The sequence below is a fragment of the Camarhynchus parvulus genome, chromosome 2, assembly GCF_901933205.1.
Source record: "Camarhynchus parvulus chromosome 2, STF_HiC, whole genome shotgun sequence".
In the NCBI taxonomy this organism is placed as follows: domain Eukaryota; kingdom Metazoa; phylum Chordata; class Aves; order Passeriformes; family Thraupidae; genus Camarhynchus; species Camarhynchus parvulus.
This window is the reverse complement of record NC_044572.1, coordinates 4,150,001-4,163,098: the sequence shown is the minus strand read 5'-3', so window position 1 is coordinate 4,163,098 and position 13,098 is coordinate 4,150,001. Positions and strand designations below refer to the sequence as shown.

General features: G+C 43.6%; 1 protein-coding gene across 3 annotated transcripts in view; it reads right to left on the bottom strand.

Moving 5' to 3' along the window:
• The window catches only part of CRHR2 (corticotropin releasing hormone receptor 2), a 152,810-nt gene that overhangs the window by 58,738 nt on the left and 80,974 nt on the right, over window positions 1-13,098 (bottom strand). For 2 of the 3 annotated variants that reach the window (XM_030971050.1, XM_030971051.1), the window contains 2 exons: window positions 12,520-12,605; window positions 5,201-5,307 (listed from right to left, as the gene is read on the bottom strand). In XM_030971050.1, coding sequence (XP_030826910.1) covers window positions 5,201-5,307; window positions 12,520-12,605 — 193 coding nt within the window. The remainder of the gene's footprint in view (window positions 1-5,200; window positions 5,308-12,519; window positions 12,606-13,098) is intronic. The other variant, XM_030971052.1, reaches the window with a different exon arrangement.

Below are 13,098 nucleotides of genomic sequence, written 5' to 3'. Positions count from 1 at the left end.
TCCCATGGTGATGTATTTATAGGCAGCAACAACACTCCTCAGTGGCCTTCATTGTGCTAGGTTACAACACCACGATTTCAGATGCAGCTTGTGAAACCTTTCACATTTTGAGAACAGAGCTCTCTGGGCACACTTTTAATTACTGGTATTGTTGCAGGAGCTCATGAGGGCCCTGCTATCTGGGATTTTATTTTGTGAGGGGTAGGCTCTACACAAAGAGTGTAAAGAGCAAGTGCTACAGATGTGAGATGAAGAGGGGGCAAGTAAAGGCAGTGGCAAGCAAAGGCGATGGCCTGGGGTTAATCAGTAGGAAAAGTGTTCCTGGCCTTTATCTGAGTTCCTCAGATGAGACTCTTCGCAGAGATTCAGGCAGTACAGGCACTTCAGATGTTCTGTATTTAAAGATGACCCCCTCATTGGGTTTGATCTTATTGACAGAGCTCCATAATTTTCATTCCTGCCTGTGGGAATTGGAAAAACAAAACCTTCCACAGACACTGAAAGATTTCATCTGCAGCCTTAGAAGAAGCTTGGACTGATGTAAAAATACAGCACACAGACATTAAGCAGAAAAATCATAACCTTACGTTTCTAGAGTTGTAAGTAAGAATATGCCTTAAATAAGTGAAAAATTGTATTAATAAGATAGTGAAAGGTTTATAATGTAAAAGTGTAGTTGTATAGAATAACCTGAATTTAGAAGTTATAATAGAAGCATTTATGTGCATGTGAGATAGAAGCCTATTGAACAAAAGTATCCACAGTGCAGCAGAAGTGAGTAAAAGTGATAGGTTAGAAAAGCAAAATAAACCCTTATAGCAACTGTTTAAGTTAGAAAGTTCTCTATTACCTTGGAACAAAGAACTTGTGACTACTCTTGTGCCTTAGATGTGGAGCCTGCTCTGCTTTAATCACATCAGAAACCTCATCCTTTTAAAGGCAAACCAGAACTAATAGTGCACATTTCCTCCCCACTTGACATATCCTCAGTCTGCAGATTCTGAGAGGTGTCACTTCACTTTGCTCTATGAAACCTGCTCTGTATTGATGCTCTGCATTTCTCCTGACAGGTTTCTACAAATAATTTCATCAAACTCTTCCATTCTTACAAACAGAGGCCTGCAGCAGCAATCCTGCCAAGCCTGCAGCAGACTGAAGAGCAACAGGGTAGTTCAAATGAGCTTGGAACAGGAGAGGATAAAGGAAAGTAGATAGGAGATGGTTAGGGGGGACAAAAAGAAAAAAAAAGAAGTGATTACATTGTTTGAGAAAAAAAAGTTCCAGTCTTTTGGGGAGAAACAATGTGTGGGATTTAGGAAATCTGTGTGTAAGCACAAAAAAGAATGGGGACACTGCCTCAGGCCTGTGAGAAAAAAACATATCTGATGCTTTAATGGGGAAAGAGAAAGAGCTAAACTTAAGGGCTACAAGAAAGCAGAATTTCCCTCAAAACCTCAATTTGCTTCCACTGCCACCATAGCAGTGACAGAAGATGTTATGACAATGTTTGTGGGTTTGGTTGTTTTTAGAGCTGCCTTTATCCAGCAAGGACATAGCATTTTTAATCTCCAGCCTGTGTTCCTGTCAGCACTGTCCTTTATTGGATTCAAAACTCAGCAGGGACGTGGATGCTTCCCAGAACAAATACCTTTCTTCCCCTAGTTCTTCTCTGATAACCACTGAACAAATAAAACTTCTTCTGATGGAATCCACTCAGGTCACTGCTGGCCACTGCCAGCACATTGTTTAATAAAAAGTCAGGAGTTTAACAAAGGACTCTTATTCTACCTCAGAGGATGCTCTAACAGTGACAAGAGAAAATCCAGGACAAAGCAATTTGGGTTTCTGCATTATCAGCAACAGCAAAGGAAAAATGTGATTCAAAATAAGTATTTTAATCCTTTGGATTTTTTTTAAAATTATTTTCTTTTTCTTCACCTTGATTGGTATTACTGATAGCAGAATTCCTCCTATGGAAAATTTCTGCTTCAGCAGTGTGAGATTGTGATTCTGTGGGATGATGAGGCTGAGTCAGTGGAGGGGGGGAGCAAACCTTGACTATTAATGAGAGCAAACAGACTGAGAATCCCAGCAGTGCATATCCATTCAACAATGCCAAGTGAAGAGCCCTGAGCAAATCTCTCCAAGGCCTGTATTGGAGATCAATCCACTTTTGCAACACACTTTGTGCAAAAATCCGTTATTTTTCCTTTTTTCCTGTTGGTGAGTTTGTTTGGCTTTGCATGGTACAGACAGAACAGCTCTCACAATTTTAAGACCACCAACATTTAGACCTTGAGAAAGTGATATTGACTTGCTGCCACAGTGACTCACTGGCATTCAGCCACTGTGCCGGCAACAATCAAGGCCTCTCCTTCACTTTTTATTATTTAGGTGCTAAATGAAATGTTTACTGGCTTGGTTGTCATTGCACAGGTTCAGATGGGACAGAACTGGAGAAAATAAAGGTAAAATGGGTCTTTGCAGGAAAAGGGGGCCCTGGCTGAGCTCTCATCCCCTCCCAGTTGTGTTGGGGACACAAATGGCAGATGACTTCATCACCTGCTGCTTCATCTGAGGTTCCTGACCCTTAACACACTGTGATTGCTCAGTGTTTAGGGCAGTAGGACTTTTCTGCTAAATGGAGGGTGGGCTGGGAACAAAGGATGAAGTTGCTTAAGGAATGGAGGAAGAATGAAGCTGGGTACAAGGGGACAGGATAAATTTGGAAAAATAGGGTCGAGATCCAGTTCCTCCCCCCTTCCCACTTCAGCACAAGTGAGGACCAAGCCCCACTGGGCTGGGGCAGCAGCAGTGATGGTGAAGCTCATTTCCAAAAGCAGAACACCCTCCTGACCAGCTGAACAAATCCTTTATTGGATTCAAAACAGTAACACCTTCTGCCACACCAGCCAAATATTTCACCTGCTCCTAAAACCCCCAGAGTGAGAGATCCCAAAGCCTTGCCAGCAGTTCTGCTCCAGCAGAGCAGGTGTGCTCCAGCCTCCCCCTGGAGACAGAGCTGCCTTTGGGATCCACCTGCACTGACAGAGCAAAGGAAAACTGAGCAGGTCCTGGGGGAGAAGCACAAAAATTGGGAGCAGATGTAAAACTTGAATCTTCCTGGAGGTCCTCTATTGAGGACTTCAATGAAGATTCACCCTCCTTGAATCTTCCTCTATTGTCACCCTCAGCAGGGACTCGTGGAGTGAGGTAGATGGATGGAGTGGGGCAGAAATAAAGAGCTGGCAGATTTCTACTTTAGGTCAAGATGAGGAACGATCAGATTGTATTTTTTTGGCCAGGAATTACCTAAATTCTCTCCTTTCACCCAATTCTATCATACCTTCTTGCATCCAAAATAAAACAGCATTAAAAAAAAAAAGGCCCAAATATTAGAAATTGATTATCAAAACAGATTTGTTCTTGGGAAACTTTATAGAGGTAAATGTGATTAAGATGTCCATAACCCAAAATTTGGGTAGGGACAACCTGTAATGAAACGTGAATTTGAGCTGCCTTCCCTGGAACCTCTCTAGAACTTTGGAAAATGGATGTATATTGACAGACCCTGAGGGATCTCCTGCTGGTTAACTCTGGCTGCACACTGGACACGTTTTGCATGACACAATGTGAATTTGAAGAGATGGACTATCTTAATTCACAGCATGTACAGGAAATTCTTAATTGCTTCTACTCAGTTGTTGTTTCTAATGTTGAAGCTGAGTGCAAAATTTAAACCTTAAGTTTAAATAACAGAAGAACAATTTAGAAGAACGTAGGTGAGCCACCTCCGTGTTTGAAGCTGGATAACATTTATATCATCCTACCTAATTGTTTTTTGGGTTATTTACTCAAGCATTTACTGAGCATAAAAGCAGGGAATATAGCTCCTGTAATGAATAATTTGCATTCTTTATTCAGTGCAAATTAATTCAGGTCTCCAAGCACTGTGGGAATTAGCTTTATATGCACTGTAGAGGGCTTGTAATGGAAGTTTAAACTGATGCATCATAAAAGTTCCCATTTAATGTTTTAAGGTGCTTTTTTTGTTTCCATTAGCATAGATTATTCTGTTTATGGATGCTGGAGTGCAAGAAGATTCCTATTGTTATTAGAAAAGGCCTTGTTAGGAATGCTCAGAAGACTTAGCAAAGACTTTGGGGATGCTCTGCTCCAGGAAAACAGTAATTATAAATTATATATAAAATAATTGCACTGAGGTCACTGTCAATCATCCTGCTGTACTCCTGGCCAGGGGGAGGATGTCCTTCACCCACAGTTTATCCTCTGCTATTAGAACAAGGTCTTTCTTAAGGATTATCATTGCACAGCACTCAGTGGAGCTGGTTTTGAGGTTGAACTCTCCTGGACAACACAGCACAAATTAAACAGAAATGCCAGGCATGGAATCCAAGAAATAAAACACAATTAACCCACCAGGCCACTCCTATGAAAATACATTCCTGTGATTCGGGCTGTGGATATACATATGATGACTGATCCACATCTATTTGTTTTCCACCAATTTGCCTTTCCTCCTGTCCTTTCTCTTCCCTGCAGCCCTAACTCTGCTTTCTCTGACACCTCCATTTGCCAAACTCCCTTCTGGACCCTGGACCAGATCAGGGAAGGGTTTCTATGCAGTCCCTTTGATTGCCTTCATCATTTCATGAGCACTGCTGGGGATTAAGCTCCACTAATGATGTTCCTCTTTTTATTTAAGAACACTTCTAAGCCCTTTAATGAAAGAAAAACCAAAATTAACCCAAAGCAAAATGGAAATATTTAGTTCTGTCTCCTCTGGTTTAGATCTGGGTATTAGCTGTCAGGGAATGCAAGACATTACCATGTTCTGCCTTGTGAGAAAACAAAACTTGCCCTCAAAACTTGCAACTTGACACACTCAGATCTTGGTCTCCCCTAGTGAAGAACACGGTGCTCACTGATTTCTTTTTTTTTTTTTGCTGCATCAATAAATCATGTTCAGTTCTTTCCCTGACCCAAACAGACTACAGCTCCTATGCTGAGGAGGAGCTCATCCAGCACATTAGTCAGCAAAACCATGGATCTGCTCAGAAATATAAAAGCCATGACCACTTTCAGGACCATCCGTGACCTGCACAGAGTCAGGAGAGGGCTGGAGCAACCCAGAAAGCGTCACCCAAGTGAGTTAGAAACATGCAAACACATTACTCACCTCAAGCACAAGAAAAGCATAAAGGCAACTATGAGGGCCCCCACTGAAATACAGTGGCCCAGGTAGTTTATGATGAGAGCAATCTTGTAATGGAGCGCATACTTCCTCTGGAGGTAAAGAGATAACAGCATTAAATCAGCATCAGTCTCCAAGCACTGCCACCCAGGAACAGTTCAGCACTTCAGAAAACAGTCATTACTTTTATTTTTCTCAACTTTATAATGATATAATAGTACCAGGGCTGATGCCTCTGTGTAAGGCAAATATATTGTGCAGGCATATAGGCTTGGTGTAATTGCAGTTTGGGATTTGTCCACAGTTTCTTAAAAAATCTGCAAAACAAGTTATTTTGTCCCCACTTTCCCCTTTTTTATTATTATTCTTTTTCCCATTTCCTCAGATTTATTTGTTTTAAACCTTTGTCATTTTAGGCGACAAACCTAAAGACACATCTCAGAATTTCAGAAGTTATAAAACATCATTTTCTTAGGAAACAACACGGTCTTAATGAGCCAGGTTATGCCATTTTCCTACTCAAATGGCTTGGTTTTCACACAAAAATGTCAGCAAGAATAAATAACAAGCCCTTCCCATACAGGCAGGTTTTCCTCTGAGGGACATTCCTTGCAGGTTGTGATCTTTATCCTTCAAACCAAAGCAGACTAAAAGAGCTGGAAGACAGTGGTGTCCCTTCAGCTCTGATAAACCAGGGATCCTGTTGTTTTTAGCAGCAACCCAAATATGTGGTGAAATTTTCTCTGTTAGTGTCTATTTTCTTGCATGTGGGGGAGATTGTTGGCAAGTTCTTGATCCTGTAAACAAAAAATTAAGTACAGAAGTGCTCCCATCTAAATCAGTGAATTTTGGGATTTAGTGACCAAAATTTGTTCTTGCAGAAACATTTTTATTGGTGGGCTGCTGTTGGCTTTGGAGAAATGAGAGCCTCCTCTCTTTGCCTGGCTAGGAAGAAGTAGAAAGACACTATTCAGATAAATACTGAAGATGGCTAAACAGAGGTTTGCTACTGGAAGACTAAATGCTTATGAAAAAGTATATTTATTATTAGTTTTGACATTTATTTCTTTTCAAGTTAAGCAGATCTTTCCCCACATTGGGATGTTGCCCTCCTTCAGAAGAACAAGGCTCTTAAAAACCAACCACCTACATTTCCTCCCTTGGGATAAAAATATGAAAGTAAAATCCTACAAATGGTATCATTAAAAAAAAAATGGTTGAATTTTTTTTTCATTTTTTTCCCCTAACAATTTCCCTTAACATTTTACTCCAGTGAAAGGAATTTGTCAGTGAATGAATGTTTGGCTGAAACTACAACCAGCAGCTGTAGCTCATCTGTTCCATTGTTCTGTGAAGATAAGCATCTTCCAGCACTTTGCCAGAGAGCCAGGGAGCTCTCTTGGAATCATTTTTGTGCTGAAACCTGCCTGCATCTTCAGCTCACAGAGTAATGTGCTGTTTCTGGACACAACTCAACCACGCAGAGTATTTTTAAGTCTATTATAAAATCCCCTAAAATAAACTTCCTCATCCACGGGCTCATTTTCTGAATCGCCTGGAGGTGAAAAGAAAAAAAAAAGCAACAAAACAAAGCTGCAGAATGCAAATTCCACACTGTGTTTTATTCATCCTTCAACTGAGGGACACCTGAAGGGAAAGAAAAGTCACTTGACCTGTTGTGCCTACCTGTGCAATGCTGTTTTAGTCAACAATGCCCTGGCAAACTGCAGGGCTCATTGACTCTCCTGCTTAATTGACAGAGCCAGAGGATCACAGAACATCTCAAGGGATCCCAAAGGATCATTGAATCCACTGCTTCTCACAGCATTATCAAAACCCAAACCCATCTGACTAAGAACTGCTTTCAGAATTGTTCATTTAGGGCTGGAAATCTCCTGGAAGATGGCAAACGTTGTATTTTTCCAGCATGAGGTTCCTGCTCTTTAAGTCTAACCCTCCTCTGGCTCCTGAACACTCTTTGAACTTCACTCAAGTTTTAAGAAGGTGTGGTGCAAAACATGAGAAAATTAATTGGAAAAATAAACTTATGAAGCTCCTGTTTGATGCACTGATGCTGAAGGAAAACCAGGCACGACTTTCGTATTTTCTGCTTCTGATGCTAACAAGGTTTCCTGAAGGCAAATTGAAACATCACAGCAACAAGAACTGCCTTGGTGCCTAGGGAAAAACCAAACTGACAGGGTGGCAAGATCACTTTCCACCAGCCTACATGCAATCTGCATCTCTGGAATGGGAGGCAACATCTTCAGGGCTGAAAAGCACGTGCCCAGAAAATCATGCGTTTGTTCCCCAAAGCTCAGCTCACGTCAAACACTTGCACAGCTCTTTTCTGGCTCGCCCTCTTGGACACCAATACATTTAAAATGTCAACAACCTTCTCCTGTTACCCAATATCCTTCTGCTTTCAGGGAAGATTCACTTCACTAAAACAAAGATTTAAATTCAATTCAGGGTGAGGAGAAGGGTTGTTAGAAATGAGCTAGAAATTGGAAATGAGCTAGAGAAGGAGATCATAGAATCCTGGAAAAGTTTGGGTCAGAAGGGACCTTAATGATGATTCCTGCCATGGTCAGGAGTGCCAGCTACTAGAACAGGTTGTTCAGAACCCCTGACCTGATCCAACCTGACCCAGAACACTTCCAGGGATGGGGAACCCAGGGGTGGGGAACCCAGGGGTGGGGAATCCAGGGATGGGGAATCCAGAGATGGGGAATCCAGGGATGGGGAATACAGGGATGGGGAATCCAGGGATGGGGAATACAGGGATGGGGAATCCAGGGATGGTTTTTCCCCCTGGCCACAGCAGGTCACACCACTGCAATCCCACTCCATGACATTAGACATGACAATCGTGTTCCACCAGGCAGGGCAGAGGTGTCTCCAGAGCTTCTAAACTGAGGAATGACAGCACAATGTCTTTACCTGCACTGGCTTTGCACATTTGAGGCATGCTGGGCTCCCCTCCAGGCTAATGACAGACTCATTCTGCCTAGGGCACTTTATCCCTTGCTTCAGCTGGAATGTGACTGCTCAACCTGCCCTAAACAATTCAGTGAGTGATTTGAATCAATAACTGCCTAATAAGAGCACTCTCAGACCATCTGACAAGGATCTTGCTTCCTCTAACAGAACTTACTGGCAGGTCCTGCCAGCGTTTACAGCTCATGTCTCCCTGGGAGGCTGCACACGCCACTGCCAGTCAGTCACTTCAATTTCCTCCCGGTGCCAGGATGATCTCAGCACCAGCACAGCTTAAGGACACCTCTCCAAAGACTTTCAGAAGCAACTGGGAAGTGTCTTTGTCATGCCAGATGACTCTGAGCTCACTGCTTTCCCGTCCTGAGCCAGCTGGGAGCTGCTGTGGCTGAAGTGACCGTGCTCCTATGCAAGGATACATTAGCCTGAGCCCAGCGTGGGGCTAACTCAGCTACTCAGCTTGAAGCCACCTCAAAACATCAGCAGAAGCAAATTCACATACAGCTGCCACAGACCACAACACCAAAGTTCCTGATTTATAGCTCTTTTTGGAGGCTAAGATGTTTTTTGTGCTGCCTGAGATGCTCACTTTTCTTCTAAGAAGAGCAGAGATTTGTGTCGGATGCAGTGTGAAGGCCCTTTCAACACAGGAGCTTGTAGGCTGAGGAGAACCTTTCCATTTGTCCCACATTGTGCCACCAAACACCCAGCTGGACCAAAATCATTTCTATATCTTGTTCCTGTGCCTGGAGGAGGAGCCAGCTATTTGTTCGGAGAGTGAGATCAGTCTGACAGGAGGACATCAATACTTGGGTACCCACCCAAGGCAAGGGTTGGAGCAGCTGTCCACACACAGGCACCTTGTGTCCCCTGAGGTGCAATGGGGACTCCTGTGATTCCCAGCTGGTCCTGGCGAGACCTTCATGGCTGAATCAGAATTTTTAAGGTTGGAAAAGACCTCTAAGATCATTGACTCCAACCATCCCATTCACCACTAAACCCTGTCCCCAGCTGCCACATCCACAAGATTTCTGAACACTTTCAGGGATGGTGACTCCACCACTGTCCTGGGCAGCCTGTTCCATTGTCTGAAAACCCCTTCAGAGAAGAAATTTTCACTAATACCCCAGTCTAAACCTCCTGTGACACAACTTAAGGACATTCCCTTTCCGCCTGTCCCTGTTCCCTGGGAGCAGAGCCTGATCCCCCCAGCTGTCCCCTCCTGTCAGGAGTTGTGCAGAGCCACAAGGTCCCCTCTGATCCCCCTTTTCTCCAGGCTGAGCCCCTTCCCAGCTCCCTCAGGCCCTCCTGGTGCTCCAGAGCCTTCCCCAGCTCTGTACATGTACATCCCTTCCCTTCTCTGGACATGAAGGACAGTTACCTGCCAGATGCATGGAAACACTGGGACATTTTAAACTACACCACACAACTACATTTAAGGAACTGGGTCTCAGTCAGAGTGGGAATCTAGCAGCAAATCAGTCCCAGAGCAGAGTTTTAGCAGCTCCTGCCACAGGTCTCACCCACAAGCAGAGCAATGATCCATTAATATAACCCAGTGAATGGGTGTTATTGAGCTGATGGCCCCTAAGACTGACCCACAGCTGGAAAAACCATACAATTTCTATTGGTACATTACCAAAACTCTGTCATAAAGCATGGGATTGATGTTGAAAAGTCCTGTTCCTGTCCCCTGTTATCAATCGCTGAATTAAAACCATGTGATTCTTTAGCACTCTGCCTGTGAGTGGTCAAGCTTAAAAGCAGTGCTGGTTTTTTGGATTAAAAATAAACAAAAGTCACAGGGCATTACCCCCCAGCTGATGTTCAGTATCTGCTAAACTCAGGAAATAACAATGGACCCACTTGTGTGCCTGAATCTCACCTTTAATCAAAATGGAGCAAATCTGTGGGGATTGTTCCTTGTTTCTGTCTTTTTTTTTGAGATCACGAAGTATTCATCTGTAACACTGAGCATTATGAGAGATTTCAAAAATATTCACAAATATTAATATTTGCAAAGCCTGTCACAAATCTTTAAAGATCTAATAAATGAGTTTTTAAGCCTCTGTAAGCAAGGGTGGGGGAACATCTGCACTTTCATCTGTTTAAGAAACGTGCTATTTAAGGAGTTTTAAGCTATCACCATAGCTGCAAAAATTTTAAAAGCAAAAACAGAGTAAAGGGAATAATCCTGTCCTCTAGTCACAACACTTCTCCAGCCTTTTCAAATAAAACCCCTCTGTATTTGCCTGTGCACAGACAGCCACTGTTGGGAGCCATGCAAACACATAATGAGTGTTACTAAAATGCAGCAGCCTTTTCCTGAGTGGCTGCAGCTCACTGCCCCCAGCTCAGGTTTCCTGTACCACCTAAACCCCACCACGGATATCAAATCTTGGCCTAGGTCTGCTCCCCGTTCTCCAAATCAGCACTGCCTGCTGCACATCCCCTCTCTTGCTCACTTTTAAGACATAGTCAGTCTGTCCTTCCAGTGCCCCAGCCCGTGCTGGCCCCAGCACTCCTGCAACAATGCACTGAGATGCTTTAGGGACCTGATTCATCCAAAAAAAATGACCCAGCAGCAAGTTAGCTTTTCATTTTAAACGGGAACGAGGGGCTGCACTGGGGTGGTGCCAGCTTAGGTTGGCCTGAATTGCCTTGGGAGCCTCTCCACTGTGCTAGAACACCTTGAATGTCCCCCTGGGTGGCAGTCAGCTACTGGTACAACTTTTCCTAATTCCTAGAAGCCTCTAGGGAAAAGAGGGACGATTAAATTAGCCAGGGGATAAGAACAGGTTCCTCCTCAGCAGCTGGTGTGTTGTTATTTGTTTTCTGATTCACTGGAGAAAATCCAAACTGACCAAGCACATGGACCTTACAGTATGGATGCTGCACCACAGCCAAAGCACATCCTGGCTCTCTGGGGTGCAGCACCAGCACAGAGAGCCCCTGAGTTCTAAATATGGGGTTTCATCTTCCTCTTCTCTGTCCCTGGCGTGGCACAACTACATGGACACAATGAGCTGAATGAATCCCAATGATGCCTCAGGTTTAGCTTTTATATTTTCAGATTCTGTGCTGCTTTAGTGTGTGGGTCTGGGCTTCATATCAGGGCATGGTGAGCTCTGTGCACAGAGCAGGGAGACAAAACAATTCCTGCTCCAGCTGGGCACCAAGGACAAATGATCCAAATCTCAGCCCCAAGAGCACAAACACCGTGGGCTGGAGAGAGAAAAACAAGCAGGGTGGGACTGCAGGGGCTAAAGCTGGAATGGGACAATGAACTGCAAGATGCCAATGGAGCAGAACTGATCCCAGGGAGAGACCCCGGGAGCGCTCGTGCATTTTGGGGCCATTTTGGTTCATCTTGGGTGCAGCCCTGGCTGGGCTCTTGTGCTGCCCAAGGTGCATCCATGGAGGCCTTTGAATAAATCCCTGCTTTATTCTTTAGCTGTGTCCAGCCTCTGTTCTAGGTCAGCCTTCTCAAGGCATCACCAAAACAAACCAGTCTGAGCTGCTGGGCTCCACCCTGGCTCCCCGAGGGAAAAGCCACTCCTGGCAGAGAGAGCACAAAGCCTTTGTGGGGTTGTGTCCCACCACAGCACTCAACACAGCAGGAAGAGGAAGAGTATGAGGGGCTTGAAGGCTTAAACTGTGTGAGGGTGAATGTCAATGATGTCTCTGAGACATCTGAAAAGAAAAGGGCTTTGCATAATTCCTCACAGCCCTTCTGAAGGAACTTAATCCCGTATGCTAATTTAAATCTGATAACTCTCATATCATGCACGACTGGTTCAATTTGTTCAATTTCTTAAAGACAGCTGGGTCCTGAGTCTACTTTTTATGTATTTTTTCTGCTGCCCCTTTATGTATTTGCTTAAGGAGAAATGACATTGAGATCTGTAAAGGTCAGTTGTTGATGAGACCTCAGAATGGGCAGATACAGGGTGGAATCAGCTGGTTGAACTTATTTTTTAGTGCCAAATAGGCTTTAGGTCTTATTGTTATTATTGCTAACATTTACTGTAGCAGCTGTAGGCTCTGAACAAAGCTAGGAAAAATCTGCATAAACACACATCATCAGGGACAGAGTGAGATAAAGCATCCTTTTTAAAAAACCATGTGAGCAGGGGATATGGAGAGAGGATAAGTGATTTGCCTCAATTCACAGGGAGGTTTTGTTGCAGAGACAGAAATGGAATCTCTTTCAGAGGTCCCAAATTAGCACGTTAACCTTAAGTTTAGTTTTGCATTCATTTATGCTGAGAAATCTCATTGAAAAGAGTGAAGGGAAAAATACAGACCTTGTCATCCAGAATAGGCTCGCACTGAGAGTAGTTTATCTTGGAAGCCCATGTCCCATTGCCCAGGCATTCTCTGTAGGCATTTCCTGGTACAGACCAAAATAAAAAAGAGATGAAGACTCCGTGCTGGACTTAGAACAGCTTAGACATTTCACAGGTTCAAGACAAGACTGACAGAACAGATTATTTACAAGGCAAATCAACTTATCCCACCTCTGTGATGACTGGAGCAACCCACTCAGAAGAGGAGAAATAAATAACAAACACATCTACAGACCACGAGTATTTAAAGGTATTTATTAATAGCTTTTTCTTACAGAATATCAATTCAGAAGACAGCAAAGGTATGAGAACACTGCAACTGAAACCATTCCTGGTGTTGTCCCAAGGTGCCAGTTCTCACAGACCCTAAGTGAAAATCACGAATTACCGAAGCAGAGATTTAATGTCCAAATTCAACATCACCCTGCAGGGTTCTGGGAACTACATGTGGCAATACTGGGGCAAAGAGGGGAGTTCAATTTCTGGCAAGGACTCTCTTCATCCCAAGGAATTCCAAGAGAAAACTGCATTTTTCCT